This window comes from Amblyomma maculatum, chromosome 3 (assembly GCF_055883805.1).
Source record: "Amblyomma maculatum isolate TAMU_Amacu chromosome 3, ASM5588380v1, whole genome shotgun sequence".
NCBI lineage: Eukaryota > Metazoa > Arthropoda > Arachnida > Ixodida > Ixodidae > Amblyomma > Amblyomma maculatum.
In genome coordinates, this window is record NC_139346.1 from 131644147 (window position 1) to 131663285 (window position 19139).

Sequence of the window (19139 nt, forward strand, 5' to 3'; positions counted from 1 at the left end):
TTTCGTGTGCAGTTCAGGAACGTGGTGGAAGATGTCCTCCAGCCAGAGCAGGACGACCGCTACCTTCTCCGCTGGTTGCGTGGTGAGTGAGCAGTTGCGGCGGGCTTGCTTTCCCACTTAAGCTCTATCGGGCAGTGCATGCAGTCCTGAGCAGTTATTTGCGAAATTGTACTGCGGCCTACGTATGCATCGCAGCCGTTATTCCCAAAGTTAGAGTGCTTGGCCTTGACTTCGGTTTAAGGTCAAGTTCTAAACTGCGAAGTACGTCCTTCACGCGTCTTTAAAGCGAACATTATAGGAATAGTGCGCTCTACGCTTTCTTTTATTTGCGTGGACGCGAAGTGAAAGACGGTGGCTCCGACTGCCCCTTTTCATATAGTGCGCTCTACGCTTTCTTTTATTTGCGTGGACGCGAAGTGAAAGACGGTGGCTCCGACTGCCCCTTTTCATAAGGGGTAAAAAAAAACGTTAAGGCCACATTATGCTCCACTTAACACGGATGTAATGGGCACTACACTGCGTAGTGCACAACGGACTCGATGAGCAGGAGAGAAATGCTAGCAAAGAATGTAAAATAGAGTAATACTGAGCAGTTGCATTCACAATTTCTCTTCTCATTACTCTGCTCTGCCGTTCTGTGCTTACCAGCAATGCAAAGACGCACCCAAGGCATCAGCAATCACCCCTAGCTTGAATTATGTATTGAAAAGTAGAGAGGCTACGTACTTCGGCTGCTTTTCCTCGGCGTGAGTGCAGTAGGAAACTAAAAGAGAGAACCAAGCGTGTGAAATAAGGAAAAGCCCACAAGGACCACCGCTTGTAATCCAAGAAGCAAACCACGTCGCGGAATTGTTACAAATCGTTGGTTGACTAACAATAGCGGTGAATTTTAGAGCCTCTGCCCAGAGTGTAAACTGATTAATGGTTTGTAACAATTGCTGTATGTCTGTGAATAGCTATACAGAGCGACAATAAAAAGTACAATGATTGCCATTTTTCCTGACGTCACCAAAACTGAGCTTCACCCTGCATGGTCAAAATCGTGCTTTTAGTATTCAAACTATTCGGTCCATTCAAAAACACGCTTGTATTTCATTTGAACCTTAATTGCCGCTTATCGGACGGAACCGGCACCGGCTTGTGTTCGGCAAACTTCTCTTCGGTTTTTTTTTCTACGTACAGTGCACCTGTGCTGCTGTATTTTTATTTGTTTTGCGCAGGTAAAAAATAAGCGATTTTCGTTTCGTCAGATCCGCTATACGATAGGAGAGAGCATTCGCCTTGAGTATAACCTCTCATGCAGGAATATGTCACATGATTGAAATATGAGTGCAGTGTGACTGCTGTTTTCGTGTACACTCCCTAAAACCTTATTGCGTAATTGGTGCCATGTTCAGTTCATTCGTGCTACTTTGTCATTCCTTACTTCGTACCGTTCACCGGCACGTTACAAAAAAGCGGTGTTTTAAGCTTTATTTGGCTAATTAAGCGCTTTCATTTGACACCCATAGCTGGCAAATGAAAGCCGTGTTGTTTGTGTTGTCTTGTTTTTTCCTTTACGCAGCTCGGGACTTCAATCTCAACAAGGCCGAGCAGATGCTGCGAGCGGTGAGTACAGGTGGCATGAGAGAAGGAATAAGTCAAGCATGATCCTAGCAAACACAGCCTTGTCACCTAGCCCTTGTGACGTCATTGGAATAGCATCTCAAGTTTTGAAATCGCGTGTTTTATTCACTTTAAGAGGATAAGATCCAATTTACTATATATAGAATAAAAACGAAGAGTTGGAGCAGGGAGGGATGGAAGTGGAGTGAGTTTGCTGGACGATGGCTACATCGGCACGCAACACCGGATAAGCATAGGAGGGAAAGTCGATAGAAAAGATAAGAGTATGGACGAAAGGACAAAAATTGCAATGACTGTGCTCACACCCCATTGTCAGATTTAGAGTTACTATTGTGCGACTTTATCATTAAATAAATTTAAATAAATTAAATAATAAAGAGTAAAATACTTCTCATGCTAGAGAAAAAGTACTTGAATTTCATCGACGATTGTCTTGAATCAGAAGAACATTTACTTCAGTAAGTCTATAGAGGAGAATCAAATTGCATAGTGAACGCGCCGTGGTGAAAATTATAACATTTGCAGTATCTTTCAATAGTCAACAAGGCAGTTGCGAGAGTTTTAGGAATTTTGAATTCCTTAATCACATAATGCAGTATTCCGTTTGGTTTCACGACATATGCCACTACCTGATTTTAGAGACCGAAAAAGGAGATTACATTCTACATTTGTACCATGCAGTAAAATCTCGATTTAACAAATTTGAAGGCAGCCATGAAATGTTTCGTTAAATGGGGAACTTCGTTAAATTGAGTGAGGCATTTATCAGTCACCTGAATTCGATACATTCAATTGTATGGTGTAGCGGCAACCAAAAAGCTACCGCAGGTTTAAATTGGCAAAGCCTAATGGTCCCGAAGACGAAATTGCGGCCCTCGGACCCAACCGACACCACTAACGCGAATGCAAAGAAACTGGAAAAATTGTTGCCTCAACAACAAGTGCCCCAGAGAACAACAAATTTATAACCCAGCACATTGGTGTTGAGTATATCCCAGCACATCGGAATTACATCTCAGCCATTTGGGCAATTCAATTCAATCTCTTTTTAATCTCGTTTTGCACGCCGCAGTTTGCTAAAAGTACGATGAAGACGCTCCGTGATGTTACCACCAGTTTTAACGAAGGGTGTGCATGATCTGTGCTTATAGGATAAATATCTCTGAATGTTCCTTGTTCCTATATTTTGCCGCAAAGGCTTGCATAAAAAGTTTGTTCCTTTGAGTCCCCTTATGATAACGCAAAGATAGATCTCCTCTAATTGGTAAGTATTTTAAGTATTTTAGTGCACGTTAATACCTATTAATTATTGTACATCGTATGTGTGTAGTCTCTTGTTTTTGCCTATTTTCTTTCCTCCTCTTTCATTGTGCCCGTCTCTGCTCCCTCTCCTTCCAGGTAGCCGTTTACTTTTGCACTGCGTCAGGCAGTTTCTGTACACATCGACTCTTCCTGCGTTTTTCTTCCTTAGTAAACCATATCATGCATTACAAAATGCGCCTCTTTTGGCCAATTGGAGCCTCGATTGAGTGTCTTCCTGGCTTCCAATGCAGCACATCGACTGGAGAAAGCAGTTCGGCACCGACGACGTGGCGACATGGCCGGAATCTCCAGAGGTAAGAATTCCAAACCGAAGTGCGGTTAAATTCCGAAATAGTAAAACACTTATTCGCAATGAAAAGCAAACGCATGGGGAGGATTAGTTTACTGGGAACGGAAAAAACAACTTTACTCCTCCGTTAAAATGCTTGTTATGCGCGACTTGTACGAAAAACGTTCATTACAAATTCGTCTCGCGTCCAAGTCGCACATATTGCTGAGCGGACGGAGCGTGAACGTGTAACCATACCTTGACACATTTCGTGCAACTGGATGACACCATTGCGGACATTCGCGTCCTGTAGAATTATGGTCGCGATGGCGTATGTGGTTATGGTTGTTTTTCAGCGGCATTTTAGTGGAATCCTACTGGCAAGCAGGGTCGTCGTATAGTTTAGGATGCATTTAGCGACCCATAGGGTTCTTATAGTCGGCCGTAAATCCGATTCGGCATAAAAGCATCTCTCTGCTAGCCAAAGCAACGCTGAACATGTGGCAACCCTTTCAAAAACTAAAGCTTTCAATCCGCTCTTTTTTTCCTGGTCCTATTCTTGAATTGGCTGCGCTCCATTCTGTATGTCAGTTTCCCCTGTGCCATGAACTCTGATTTCTTTCACGAAGATTGCTATGATTTAACAGTTAAGCACGAAACGTGTTTTAGCTTAAAGTATTGTGTAACTTTTGTAAATGCGTTCGAGCCTTACTTGTTGTCAGGAGTTTTGTGTCCGGAAACGGTTGTCACTGTTCGCTATCACTCTCGCCTAATAACCCGCGTAGTTATTAAGTTAGAATATGTTCATTACTGTGAGTGATCGAAACTTATGATTTGTGGAAGAAATGAAATGTGCGTAAAAAAAGCAGAGCAGGAATAAAAGACCTATCGCACAGTTTCGCTGAAAGGTCTCAAGCTGCGCACACTGGTTGCGTGCGAACTCTACATGTCACGCTACCTGTTTGTGGTCTGTCTACTTGATACCGCTCACTTTCTTTACAAGTCTCACATACCAAAACGCACGAAAGAACACGACAACTTTTTTTTTTTTTCTTTGAAGAACAGAACTAAAAGAATGAGATTTAACCAATATTCCTGGGTATGAAACATTGTATATGCGAGAAAAAAAAAAAAACTGAAAACGGGTGTGAACATACATTGTCGACTGGAGTGGAACCCGATAATTTGATGGGGTAAGACGTGTACAGCTGTCCGAGTCGGTAACAATGGTGGCTCGGTGGCGTGCGTGTGCAGGTGCTACGAAAGTACTACCCCGGAGGCTTCGTGGGCTACGACAAGGAGGGCCGGCCCGTCGCCATAATTCCTTTCGGCGGCTGCGACCTGAAAGGTGACCGACGGCGCAGTACAAGGAAGTGAGGATATGGGATGGTGTAGAAGAATAAGACAAAAAAAAAAAAGAGTTGACAAGTGAAGCAAGGTTGAGGGAGAGAGAGGGCTGTCAGTTACGCCTACAGATCGACTTTAATGGTCTCCCGCCTCCGTACCTCGTCGGACATCACGTAATCCTCATCAGACATTGTATGCACGTATTTGTAGCCACGATGCGGTCATCACACGCGAGTTGGCAGTTGCCCGAGCGCATCGCAGGGGTAGGCATGTTGTGCAGCAAGGAGGCGGGAAAATCTCGTCAAGTCAGGAATTCGATTTTTTAACGATCATTTGTAGCCGTTTGGAGGTTATTGAGAGAACACGGTTCGATTGCGACAACTGCAACTATGTAGCACTTTCTTTATGTGACCTTTTTCTTATGCAATGTAAGCCCACTTTATTCGTTCTTTTTCCCTTCCTATTGCATCTACTCGCTTGCGCTTTAGCGCATTTTTTTTTTTTTTTTTGTAGTAGGGTTGCTGCCTTCCTGTAAATATCTGGGCACCCTTCGCTTCTCTTTCTCAGGCTCTCGCCCCCTTAACATACCCAAAAAAATCTGCTCAGGTGCACTTTTCGACCTAACCTTGCTTATGAACGCAATGTTTCGTGTCTCGTGAGGTTCGTGCTGTAATAGTTCATATATCTCCTTGTGCTTTTCTCCTCTGTACTGCTAAAACCACATACCATTGGTTTTGTACAGCCTTCCTAACTCAGAACAAACATTAAATGCAAGGTTTTAGTATACATCAGAAGGGTACGTCGTAGATATGAATGCCTTCTTAATAAAATCTTAAAGTACTCCGCTTTTACCGAGCAAACAGAAGAGATACCCAAGACAGCTGGACACGATTTCACTGAAAAAAAAAAAAAAGGCAGTGCATTTTGCAATCCTATTTAAGTTAACGTAATTTTTTACTTCTCATCGGTTTGTAAACTACCCCCTTACAATTATTCCAGTTTTCCAACATAGAAGGTAAGAGCCGCTGATGTCGAGTTACTTAGTCCAAGTATAATTGATCGACTTCAAGCATCAGTTCAAGCGCGTAAGTTCTCCAGTTAGAGTCCTTTTCGTTCCTCACAGCTGTGGACCTTGCTTCAGCGACAAAAAAAAAAAAAAAAAAAAAAAGAATGTTAGTCTTTTTCAGGAAGGCCCTCTACCAAGCTTGTCCTTTACTCATAAATCAGCGCTTGTCTTTGAAGCTGCTTATTTTTTCTTTTTATGCATAACTCTAGTTTTATTATATTTTCAACCTTTATTTATGCACTTCGTAACACACTGCTTCTCAATGTACTACATAAAACACTGTACCTAGCACGCTCGCCATGATGTCAGAGGCTAGAACTGCCGTTCATAAAGGGAAGCCTATTATCATCACGTGTTTTTGATCAGCATAATTATCAGAAAGCGACCGTGAAGATAAAGTTTCCCGCATAATAAATTATTCCCCGCTGTACTCATTTCACGCACCAGGGATCTTAACGTCATCCTTTATGAATATAGCTTGTTCCATTCTGCCCACAAAAAATGTTCTCGCGACTATCACTCGAGCTATTCAAAGGGACTCCTATCAATCTCTTCTTTGCATTATGCGTACCTGTCAAATTCCATTTTTTCTTTACTTCTGATTTCGTATTGAGTATCACCAAATTATATTTGTTCTTCAAGCCATAATGCCATTCTCTCTTTCTGCTTAAAGCGCTTTCTTTTGTCTCTGTCTGTGCTGTCCTAATTCTTAATTTTTGTCGCTTGGTTCCGGCCCTGTGGGTGGATGCTTCAGAACTCATTGACTACATGCTTCCGTCTTGAAAGGGTGGCAATAGAATGTTGGTTCAAAACTTGGCAGTACTTGCCATGTTTTGTCAAAATCAGTCATACTGTCTTTTTAAGTCCATCCACATCCACCTTTACCCATTCAGTTTTAATGTATCACTGAAAGCAGAGAAACAAACATGCTAACGCAGGGCTAACGCGCCTTATGATCTGTTCATGGAGGCCTTTAATTTTATTCGTACCTAGAAATGCTCAATATAAAGACATTTTTTCGACGAACAGTTCATATGGAAACAATCTATTTTCGCTTATCGTTAGAGTCCATCACAATAACAAAATATATCCGCAGATGCCCCTTCGGAATGTTCCCAGTTTCTTGCTGTTGACGTCTTTGCTATCATCGAAACGTCCCGATCCGTTCTATATAGGGTGGCCTGAGCTACTGGATGCGAGAGAACGAGATCTTTGAAAGACAATGGCCTGTGCTTCGCATGGTTGGGCGACTCTCTTCCAAATTTATATCAGTATCTTACGCTATTCTACGGTTTCGTCAAAATTAAACTTTGTAGTTAGTGGTTCTGGACTTTGGCGGCACATTGCTTTTTAACAACTACAAATCTACTAAATTAACTTTCCAGTCAAGGTTCTCAGTGATCATGCGTTGGCCCTTGTCTGCGGGGAGCCATATACTCTAACTGTGCGAGTATCGAGCGCCCGTATGAATGAAACACCGACGTTTTCTTTTTAATCACACGAGGTATGGAGCATGACTCTCATTACAGCTCCGGGGGCTGCAGCATCGCATGGCATCCACTGATGGTAAGAACTGTCTCGTTCCAGGTCTTCTGATGAGCGTCACCGTGGATGAAGTCTTGAGACACGTCGTCCGACAGTTCGAGGTTGTTGAGGAGGACATCAAAAAGCAATCAAAAAAGGTTAGCGGCGCGGTGCGCAGCTTTGAATGCCTACTGCGATCTGTGCGAGCTGATGAGTAACTTCTATATTATGGTCAATGAAACATGCGCGGGTGTTCGGAGTAGGGAAAAAAATTCATCCCGAGGACAATCACATAAGCATCTAGGGGAAAACTGGAGCGCCTCTCCTGTGTGTAGGGGCTTTCTTGCGCTAATATTTTATAGCCGCGTTTATGACACGTTCTTTTGTTTTTATTTCTTTATTAATCGTAAATGCCTCCGCATGGGATAGAGTGTGGGTTCTGTTTCACAGGTTCTTGTAAGCAGTGTTCAAACAAATAGACGCTCTGAACTCAAAGCGCATCTTTTTTCTTTTTTTTTTCTTTGAGCCTAGAAGGCTTTCGCCTTAAAAAGAGCACCGCATTTCTTTCACACAAGACTGACAAAAATCTGCGTCGATTGGACAGCGTAAGAAAATGTGGGTTCCGAGGCACTTAACCTACAAAGCTTGTGATAAAACACTCGCACATAAAAGAACCTACAGAATCAGATAACTGATTCTCACGGTCAATGTAAACAAACTGATCGTTAAAGATTAATAAAACGTATTAATGTATATGTGGGTGTGTTCAGATAACAACAGTAATCGAGGTCCCATAACCATTTTTTTTTTTTTTTTGCCCCGCCGGGGTGGCGCAGTGGTTACGGCGCTCGACTACTGTTCCCAAGGATGCGGGATCGAATCCCGGCCTCGGCGGCCGCTTTTCGATGGAGGCGAAAAGCAATGCGCCCGTGTGCTGTGCGATGTCAGTGCACGTTAAAGAACCCCAGGTGGTCGAAATTTCCGGAGTCCTCCACTACGGCGTCTCTCACAGCCTGAGTCGCCTTGGGAGGATAAACCCCACAAACAAACAAACAAACAAACAAATAACCATTTTTTATTCTATGAAATTTTTATTTTTATATGTGGTGTGAAAGGAATGAACCTTAATTTTGCAGGATATGCTGTAGTTTTCTCGAAAAAAAAATCATATATAACTACAGGTGGATTCCAATATGTGGCAAGTTTGGAGCCCTGCTGCTCACGCACTAAAATTTTTCAAAGCTAAAAAGTATTGAGGGAATAAAGAACGAGGCCTGCGTAATACCGAGGAAAGGTTCAAGGACACCAAATTAATGGTTTCGGCCAAAAATTAGGGCTAAATATGGACATTTCTTAGTACAAGCTCAGTTTTTATCATTCTTTATAATTTTAAAAAATATAATGCAACATATTTTTAATTCCTAATACGCCTGACATACAAAGGACTCTTGAGGGCGATTTCAATAAATATAAAGCATGATGTCTTTTTTATTTGGAATCAAACTTGTCCTTTTTTGCTGTTTTTGAAATATGATGAATTTGATAAGTTTAGGAAAAACACCTAATTATCAAGAGCTTCAAATTGTGCCTGAAATTAAGAACATAGCCTCCATAATATACAGAAAAAGTTTTGGTGACAATAACTTAACGCTTCTTTCCAGAATGCGGGATTGAAAATCCATTTATTTGCAACCTTTTGCTCCTGGAGCAGAGTTTGGATTTCTTACTAAAAGTGCGTCAAAAATAATGCTACTAATAGCTTTTCCTAAAGTGAAAAAGAAAGTAAAAATAATGCACGACAAAAATTTAATGCGCGAACCGCAGGGCTCCAAACTTGTAACTTTTTGAAATGAAAAAAAAAAAAAAAACGGCTTTCCCACCTCTAGTGATACGATCTTTTCCGAGACAACTGCGTATCTTCCAAATCCAAGTCTCATTACTTTGTGGCGAAACATTTGCCCATCGCATATGAAAATTTCATTGAAAACAAAAGATAATGGTCATCAAACCTTGAGTATCATCTCTGTAGCCCTCCACTACAGCTCCTCTTTCCCTCTTTCCGCTTTCACTCCCATCTTCCTCCCTTCCCTTACGGCGCGGCTAAGGTGTCCATAGGAAACGTGTGACAGATACAGCGCCTTTCATTTCCTCTAAACCAATTATTATTATTATTATTATTATTATTATTATTATTATTATTATTATTATTATTATTATTATTATTATTATTATTATTATTATTATTATTATTATTATTATTATTATTATTATTATTATTATTATTATTATTATTAATGATGATGATTACTCTTCTTATGTGAACACATCCATATGAGTAGATAATACATATATCAAAACAAACTTATTCGCATTGCTTTATTCTTTTACGCATGACCTCGAACAGCTGGGTAAAGCCATCGAGACCATCACCTACATATTTGACTTCGAAGGCTTTGGCTTCTCGACCCTGGCGTCAAAAGCAGGTGAGAAAAGTAGGCGATAACCCAAAAGCATTGGCAGCCGTGGAGTTCCCATTACATAACAAGGCGATATGCTTACAATCAGGATTCATACTGTTGGACACTCTTAGATATTCGTCCAAGAAATCATTAATAGGCAACTGTAAAATATAGTCGTACCAAATAAGGGGTCCATAGATACACGTAACGCCACTATTCAACCTTCGCCCCTTTATTCTCCTATCCCATTAACCGATAAAGTCCCAGCATCGTCCCCGCAAAGTCCCCTGCCCTGATTTCTGTTACATTTCTGGGCGATAGAGTTTTGCCTTCTCTCTTTTTTGAGCCGACATGACAATGAGGTGTACTGTACTTTAAAAAGCCTCAAAAATACTACAAGCTTAGACTCTTACGATCTCCAAAGTCACCCAATAAAATATTTTTTGCCTTTAATAGTTCCATGTTTAACGCACATATATAACATTGCGCTAATTACAGCATATTTTCCTGCTGATATGAAACTTGCTACGGTGGCAGTAATCTTCAAAAAGGGAGACAGAAATAGTTTAGACAATTGCAGGCCAATATCTGTGTTACATTTCTTCTTTAAGGGTTTAGAACCCATAATTCATTCTCGAACACATAAGTTCCTTCTAAAACAGTCTACTATAAATGACTGCCAATATGGGTTTACCAAACATATGTCCAAGGAGCATGCATTGCTAGAGCAAAAAGAATATATATTAGGCAACATAGAATAAGCTTAGTCTTGAAATTTTTGTAGATTTCAGTAAGGCGTTTGATACACAGAATCATAATACCCTCTTTGCTAAGCTCGAACATTGTGGCATATGTGGCCATGCTCTCAACCTTCTCAAGTCATATATATGTGCTCAGGATCCCAATATGTTGTTATCAATAGTTGTCGTTCCGACGTGCTACAAATTTTGAATGGCGTGCCACAGGGCAGTCTTCTGGGTTCTATACTATTTAACGTACACATTAATGATAGTGTTAATATAAGCAACGATATAAAATTTATTATGTGCTTAGGATCCCAATATGTTATCCATAATTGTCGTTCTGATGTGCAACAAATTTCGAATGGCGTGCCACAGGGTAGTCTTTTAGGTCCTATACTATTTAACGTATACATTAATGATATTTTAATATAAGCAACGATATAAAATTTATTATGTGCTCAGGATCCCAATATGTTGTTATCAATAGTTGCCGTTCCGATGTGCTACTAATTTTGAATGGCGTACCACAGGGAAGTCTTCTGGGTCTTAAACTCTCTAACGTATACAATAATGATATTGTTAATATAAGCAACAAGACAAAATTTATTATTTACGCTGATGACGCCAGCTTATTCTGCTCCTCCACGGATATTAATCAACTAATGGTTTCTGCGAACAAAGTACTCACTTCTCTGAAGATATAATCGTGCTTAAATTCTTTGACGGTAAACAAAGAAAAAAACAAGGCCCATAATATTTCATGCTAAGGGCAAGCTAGTAGGGAATGCGCCACCTATATTTTTCGGTGGCTCAAGAGTTGAATATATCCAGCCATTCACGTCACTGGGGATAGATTTTACACCCATAATGTTATGGGATACTCTGATAAACAAGGTCTGCAATAAGCTTTCTAAATTCATAAGTATAATCTCTCGTAAAAAATATGTTCTACTAACGAAAACAAAACTTGACCTCTACTATGCACTCTTTTTCTCCTAATTAGGGTACTGTTATTTGGTATGGGGAAATACCACTATGTCTAATTTGCGAAAGCATTTTGTTCTTCGGAAGAAAATGCTACTAGTTGTAACAAATTCCTCTTATGACGCCCCAACCGATCCCCTACGGATAAAATACAAAATAGTTCCAGTCCTTAAGCTGTTCGAGTACAGGTTTGCTTGTTTTTATAAAAAGCATACAGCACGAAATGACCCATTTTTGTCCCGCATTGTACAGCTGGTGCCACAGAACACGCTCTATAGTACAAGAAACTCTGAAAAGTTTGAGGTACCGAAGTGTAGAACAAACTATGATTTTGCTATGTTGAAATATATACTACTAATATGTTTGAATACTTTTCTTTATAGCAACATAAACAAATTTACTTTTTCTTTCCTCCGAGAAATGTTCACTGAGTAGGTTGTATTGATAAGACATGCATCTGTCAACCATTCATATTTTTTACTTTTTCCTTGTCATTGTATATTTTTATTCTGCTTCAAACCACAGACTCCTTTTGCAACGAGTGAATTATTCATTTTATATCGCACAAACTGCCGCTGCTGTCCATCGTCGACTTAACGGGTGGCGAAGCACGTCAAGTGGTCATTGCGAATAGCTTTTTTTTTTCGTCACCCGCGCTTTTATGCGACAAAAACGGAATGATCATTCATTCATTCATTCATTCATTCATTCATTCATTCATTCATTCATTCATTCATTCATTCATTCATTCATTCATTCATTCATTCATTCATTCATTCTCTTAAAAACAGGGATAAAGGTTGATGGAGAATACCTCAGAAATCAGCAATATGATGATGAAATTACATGAGGGCACGAATTGGAAAGGATGGGTAATGACCTAGACAGGCAAAACAGAACGATAGGCCTGAAAACTAATAGGAGTAATTTTCGACTGCCTCAGAAAGAACCAGCAGTTTATGATAGTTAGCGAGGAGCTGGAGGAGGTAAGGAAACACGTTTACTTAGAATAGGTAGGAATTGCAGATCTGGACCACGAAAGCGAAACGACTGGAAGAATCAAACTGAGGTGGAGTATATTCAGCACGCACACTCAGATCATGAATGGCAGCTCAGTACATCGTAAGCTGCAAGAATATAATAGTTGCATCTCCCCTGTACTCAACTATTGGGCTGAAATGTCGAGGCTAACGAAAAGGGTTCCGCTTAAATTGAGGACAACGCATAGAACTATAAGGAACAAAAAATGGTAGGTGTAACATTAAGAGATACGAAGCGTGCAGAGTGGGTTAGAGAATTAACTCGAGTTAATGACATTCTAGTAGAAATCAAGAACAAGAAATGGCCATGGGCAGGGAATGTCGTGCGGAGGACGACCGATGGTCGCTATAGGGTAACAAATTGATTTACAAGGGAAGGAAAGCGTAGCAAGGGGTGCCAAAAAAATTAATTGGACGGATGAGATTACGGAGTTTTCAGGAGTCGAGTGTATGCAGCTAGCACAGGGTTGGTTTAATTTGAGAGATATGGTAGATGACTACGCCCAGGGGTGAGTGCAGTCAGATTGATGATTTTTATGGTCATGATGGTAGTAAACATCGCAAATAACATAGTGGTTCACCGTGCTAACGTCTAGAATAGCAATAAACACAACAACAAAAAGCGCTCTGTGTGGTTGTGTTTATTATTATTCTAGGTGTTAACGTGGTAAACCAGTATGAATAATAACCAACTAGGCCCAATTCTCTCCATTTTAGCTCAAATAACATGCTTGCTAGCCTCTTGTTGTACATGCCCTAAACTGTCGGCCTTCGTCATACGTTACCAACCCTTAGTGTCAAAACGGTGGAATATATTAGACGTGGGCACTCAAAAGTCCCTACCTTTCTAATCTGGCGAACACTTTATTCGATGGCACAATGGGCCCGACGTTATATACTTTTGTTGTTCTTTACACAGAAGCGCTCAGCGAGACAAGTATAAAAGAAACACTCGGCTCTTAATCCCTCGCGTCTTACCTGCGGACCTGTATTTAGCACAGTTTGTGAAATTTGCATAAACTGCTACCGTTATAACCGGAAAGGTCTTTGTACAATGGACGCATGGGCGTCGAATTATTCGCCTGCTCCGAGTCTTCGTCGCTTCTGCCGTTAATTAAAAGGCTTCGCAAACTCGTACGCCGCGTTTGCACCCAGATCCGATCTGGGCGACCTTGGTACGCAAATTTGATGCAAGAACATCTCGCCACTCAAGCTATGTTAACACCCTGGCTCAGAAGCGAAGGACAGCCGGTAATGCAATCTGTACTGCTATAGTGCGCCGTTGCCAAATGCACAGCTGAGGTACAGCCGCGTTTCGCCACTCCCAACCTTCTGCTGACATGCCCTGCGCCATTTCGTAATGTTTGTCGCAATGAGGAACACTTGTTTGTAAATGCACGCTACAGATATGAGACAGAAGGTATATTACATACAAGGTACATACGACGCGTTCCAAAAAAGCGGGTATGATTCGCACAACACTCACTAAAAGCTATCAGAGGACCACTAGGTCGGTATATTTGTTAACTTGTTTATGCGTTATACGAAACGGTAACTAGACGAACGTGTAAAAAAGAACATATGAGAACTGCAGTGTGCGTGCGCATCATTGCCGTTCTTGATGTGGCGCGAACGCGGAGGCTGACAAGGAACTTGCGACTGACTCCAGGATTGCACCATCCGGATACCGAAGCGCCGGATTACTGGGACATATCAGCCTATCAGCCTATTAGCCAAAGTGGCGTAAAGGATCTCTCAGGATAATCCGCGTGTGCCTGGCTTAAAAAAGAAGAAGCGGGTAAGAAAGATACAACATTACGAAGGCTCGTCACACTGAAAGGTTATACACGTGGCGCGCAGATATCCCAGAAACAGCGGAAGCTTCGATGCGAACTCGACGAAGCAGAAGATACGCGCCAGCTGGTTCCTTCGTCCGATTCATTTCCTGCGCCGATAGAATGTAGATGAGAGAGGAGAGGTCTTGCGGGATGCCCGAATTGCGCAGTCGGGAGTTGGGACACCCGGCGCCGGCCTTGTGGCTCGGTGGTGATGCTAGCAATGTTTCACCCCGAGTAATCTCGCTTTTCGTACCACTTTGTTTCCGTGCAGGCTATGTCTCCTCGAAGAAGGAAGCGAGCGTCGAAAGGATAGCAGGGAGCTGTAAGATCGGGTGATGAATAGAGCGGACGCTTTCTTTTCCCCAGTAATTGTGAGCCCGACTCGATTGGCTCGCCAATAAGAAAGCCGCGTATGTTGCCGCCGGTGCGTTTACGCAACCGTCGCGTGTGAGGCGCGCGAAATGAGAATCAGTGGGTATTGCCAGAGGAGGAGCTCGGTGGAATAAGTAATGCTACTCAATGTTCAATGAGCGGCCGCGAAGCAGGTGCACCACGATGAATGCGCAACTGTGTCGCAATATTCGGACTTCGTCCTTCAACGTATACTCGAAAGGAGGAAGTGAAGACGCGCAAACGTTGTGGGGCGCAGTTGTGAGAGTTCGCTTTCATTTAACCGGAGGATTTTGATGTATGAAGGCGGCCCTCGATGAACTTTCTAGAACTGCTTCTTGGTGTCGGCCATTACTCGTTATTTTCTCGGTGCATTCTGTTTCCTGTGCCCATTTTAGTGCATAGATTACCGCGCAATTAATACGACGAGTATCCCTGCCAGGGTGGCGCAGTGGTTATACGGCGCTCGGCTACTGTTCCCAAGGACGCGGGAATCCCGGCCTCGGCGGCCGCTTTTCGATGGAGGCGAAAAGCAAGGCGCCCGTGTGCTTTGCGTTGTCAGTGCACATGGGAGAACCCCAGGTGTTCGAAATTTCCGGAGTCCTCCACTAAAGAGTCTCTCATAGCCTGAGTTGCTTTGGGACGTTAAACCCCACAAACCAAACCAAACCAAACCAATAAGACGAGCATGAGCTCAAATATTAAGTTCCACAGTTCATTCGTGCGATTTTAATGCCTACTCTCGTGCTTGGTTCTGCACAAATAACCCAAAGCAGACGACCCCATGTTAGCTGTTTGTCTAACAGGATAAAACCTAACACTCGCCCAGCATTTGCCGCTTGCTTATTGTGACCTTCTGTGATCTCCTAGAGTTCACTGCTAAACTATGCTCAGTGGATAGTAGTCACAATTTTTCACAATTTCACATAGTTTTCCTTGCAATCTACGTACCCTACACATTGAGATTAGAGATGGCTTACGGCCATTGAAAGGTAAATTAGGCTCATATCTCTCCCTGCTGTCTACGGTCCTTCCTACAGTCGTTGCATGGAATAGTCATGCCCGCACGAAGGTCGCCATATATGGCACTGCAGAACGAACTGCTCTGTCGATGTTCCGCTTTTCATGGTCCACACGTCCGAAGCTAAAGAAACGAAGTGGTGTACTGCTTGATGTATTTGTTTTACCATTCCTGAAATCGCCTTCGATTGCGTACCGCGGCGAACGGCTTAAAGTACAGTTTACATTATGAGTACAACCGGAAACTGGTACCTGCGGCATGCGGCCAATTTGCACCATGGAACACGCTATCCCTCGTATTTTCCTGTTGTCACATTTGAACCTCTCTCCATTCTCCTTACATAAGCTGGGAGGTTCCATCTTGGAGCTGAGCAATCTTTTGTCAGTTTCTGGGCATGGAATATAGCCCTGGAAGCAGAAAGCTCGTAGCAATTTTCGGAAGAACCCAAAGTGAGAAAGACGTTCGATTCATCGGATGAACACTACGATTGTTTCCGTTTAAGCGCAATAGTTATCAGACTGCGGTTGATGGTACGCCTCTTCTTTCGGGCTCTTCCTCGAGTGATATTGCCTGCTACAAAATTCAAGTGCATCCCCTTGTTCAGAACGATGTGGAGCGTCACCTAAAACTCTTCTGCGTGTATATTCTTTCTACAGTGATCGACTACCTAACATCCCTCATGTGTGTCTTCGAGGACAACTACCCGGAGAGACTCAACAAAGCATTTGTCATCAACGGTGAGTCCTCAATGATGCCGTACCGGTACTACTGTGTACGTTAATATAACAGTATGCACTCATTCTTGTCCGCTAGAAACAACAGTCCTTTAAATATAGCAGATAATGAAGGCACACAATCAAAGACACGACACCGGAACAATTAAGACATGTGCCGTTTGAGAGCACTTACCGTGGTGGAAGCCTATGTGTTAATGGTGATACTACCGAGGAACTTCTCATAATTTTTTTTCTTTGCAGAAAATTGTGTAATTATGTCTGATTGTTTCTGCTGTTGAACTGACAGCAATATAATATCTCGTCGTTCTGCTGATCTCTTCTTTGCAAAACTAATTTCTCCGTACTGTTGGGACTGGCTTAAGAAACATCTAAATGATGTTCACCGAATATGATTTATACTGCAGTGCTTGCTTGATCGCTGCAGCTTTTCGTCATTCTTGCAGATTTCTGCAACCAAATTCGATTATCCTGATTGCGCGTCTTTTTATTTTTGTCGCTTGACATTGTAGTAACATCTTTGTTTTTCTGGGCCTTGGAGTAAAGGGCCTAGGTTTAGTTGTGAGTCAGCGCTTGTACTGTGTCTTTCTTGTATCTTGTCCCTTGTCTTCGTGCTCACGCTGTTTATATTAATAATGATCCCAGCAGGGAATTGCTTAAGGTGCATAAAGCATCCCCCTTACGATATTTGTTCTAATAATGGCTTGTTTACTGCATTACATGACTCATTTGCTCTTATCGTGTACTTTTCCGTTTCCCTCAGCTCCCAGGTACTTTCCCATCTTCTGGAAGATCGTCAGGCCCTTCCTCAGCGACCTGACTGCACGCAAGCTCGCCCTATTTGGCAAAGGTGAGCGAGCTGTGCCTTTCGTGGTTCCAGCCTCTACTTCTTAACATCGGTGCAGCCTGCACCTTCTCCACTGTAGCGCACCTGCTGTATTATTATTTTTTTTTTTTTTGCAGGTGGGGAATACATACACGGTTGGGGGGGGGGGGGGGGGGAATTATACCGTGGTCTTAACAGAAACAGGAAAGGTGGCGTGTTTTATTTCACGAAGTACGAGAATTAGTGCGATTTTATTACATATAAACACGCTGACAGGCTTTCCACATGCCCTTTTATTACTTTCTGATCGCATGTTTCTACTCGTCATCAAGTGCGAGTATCATCATATGCACATATCAATGCCTTTCAACAGCACTAGAGGTTGTCGCGGCACATGCAGCACCCTTATGTGCGAGTTTCTGCCCAGGTCACCAGTTCGACACCAACTTGATGTTTTACGGCTGCACGAAACGTCTGTTAATGCATTTGCTATCTGTTACGTGACAGCTTGGGTGCAGCCACGTCAGTGGCCCACGTCGACTAACTGCCTACTGGCCGCCTATAGCTGGAGAGCACGGCCATTTATTGTGACATCACTAACGTCTTCTCTCTAATCTGCCTCGGTGTGTTCATAAGCACCCGTTTCTAGCTTTCCTACGCAATGAGCTACTCGACCTGGGGCGAAACGGAAATGTTTGTCCGGTCACGTAGTCAGGCTAGTTGAACAAGTCTACTGCCGAGCTGCGTTTGCAGCTATCTTGAAGAAATGGCGCAGAGCATTCACGTTTATTATTTTTCTCCCGGCCGGTGTAGACGAACAGGCATGGAAGAAGGCGCTGCTCGAGGAAATCGACGCTGACCAGCTCCCGAAGTTCTGGGGAGGGACGCAGACGGACCCCGACGGAAACCCCCGCTGCCCATCAGTGGTAAGTGGGCTTTCTTCACTAATGCCCCGGGACGTACTTTCTTTAGCCTGATGTGATTACGAATGGTCTAGAAGCAGCCGCTCTTCATGGAGTTCGGTTCGGTACAGTTCAGGCTACGTCTTTCTGCAGTGCGGCCCATACTCCCGCAGAGAAGCACTTCTTTCCCCGCATGGTATTTACTGACTTAATCATTTATGTGCGTACACAAAGGGGCACGTTCCTTCGACTTGGTCACGAGGATGCCCTGTACGTCTTGTGAAAAAAAAAAAATAAGATGAATAAATAACAGTGTCCATGCCATCGAAGTGATATATAAAGAGGGCTGAAAGGAGCCTTTAAGGCTACCGCGTCGCACCCTTAAGCCGGATCGTAAGTGTCTCCCGAATTATTTTCATGCGCAGACATCGTGAAGTGGGGTCCCTGATATGCTTAGTGAACAGCAGCTCAAGCAAGACCATGGGCGCAGAAGCTTCTTTCTTTTTATTTGTTTTCTTCCTTTAATATATATATATTTGCTTTCTTTTTCATTCGTTCATCTGGTAAGCACGTCCATGCCAGAAAAAGGCTCCTCCCTGATGATGTCTCAAAAATTTTAAGGGCACCTAATAACCGCTTTTAAACGACAGCTTGAATTTTTACCGCCAGTGGTTTCATTTGCCCACGAATACACGAGACACTGTTCCGTTTTTCATAATACTATAGTCGAACTCAATCAAGTCTGCAGTAGCTGCCTCACACAGTTTCTTTATCACAGAAAGTGTAGTGCGCTTTTATGGCTATTTTTCCCCTTAATAACAAGTAACCCTCACACCAAATTTTAAGCTCGAGAATTTTGATGCATATGGGTTGATTAGGCTGGTTATGTTTGCTGTTCAACTAACACACATTTATTGGGCCACTGCTTATAGTTAACTGCTGTTTTTTTTTTAGGTTTTATTCTACTATAGGAAGGAGCTTTCTATAGCACATGATTGCTCTTGCTTCTGGTCCCATGCCTGCGGAGAAATTATCACGCCCGCACACA

At 42.5% G+C, this 19139-nt stretch overlaps 1 protein-coding gene across 1 annotated transcript in view; it reads left to right on the plus strand.

The window, feature by feature from the left end:
• The window catches only part of LOC146196045 (SEC14-like protein 2), a 60620-nt gene that overhangs the window by 32483 nt on the left and 8998 nt on the right, over nt 1–19139 (plus strand). The window contains exons 2-10 of the mRNA XM_084596323.1: nt 13–82; nt 1565–1608; nt 3180–3242; nt 4472–4565; nt 7218–7312; nt 9559–9637; nt 16286–16366; nt 17127–17213; nt 18003–18115. Coding sequence (XP_084452449.1) covers nt 13–82; nt 1565–1608; nt 3180–3242; nt 4472–4565; nt 7218–7312; nt 9559–9637; nt 16286–16366; nt 17127–17213; nt 18003–18115 — 726 coding nt within the window. The remainder of the gene's footprint in view (nt 1–12; nt 83–1564; nt 1609–3179; nt 3243–4471; nt 4566–7217; nt 7313–9558; nt 9638–16285; nt 16367–17126; nt 17214–18002; nt 18116–19139) is intronic.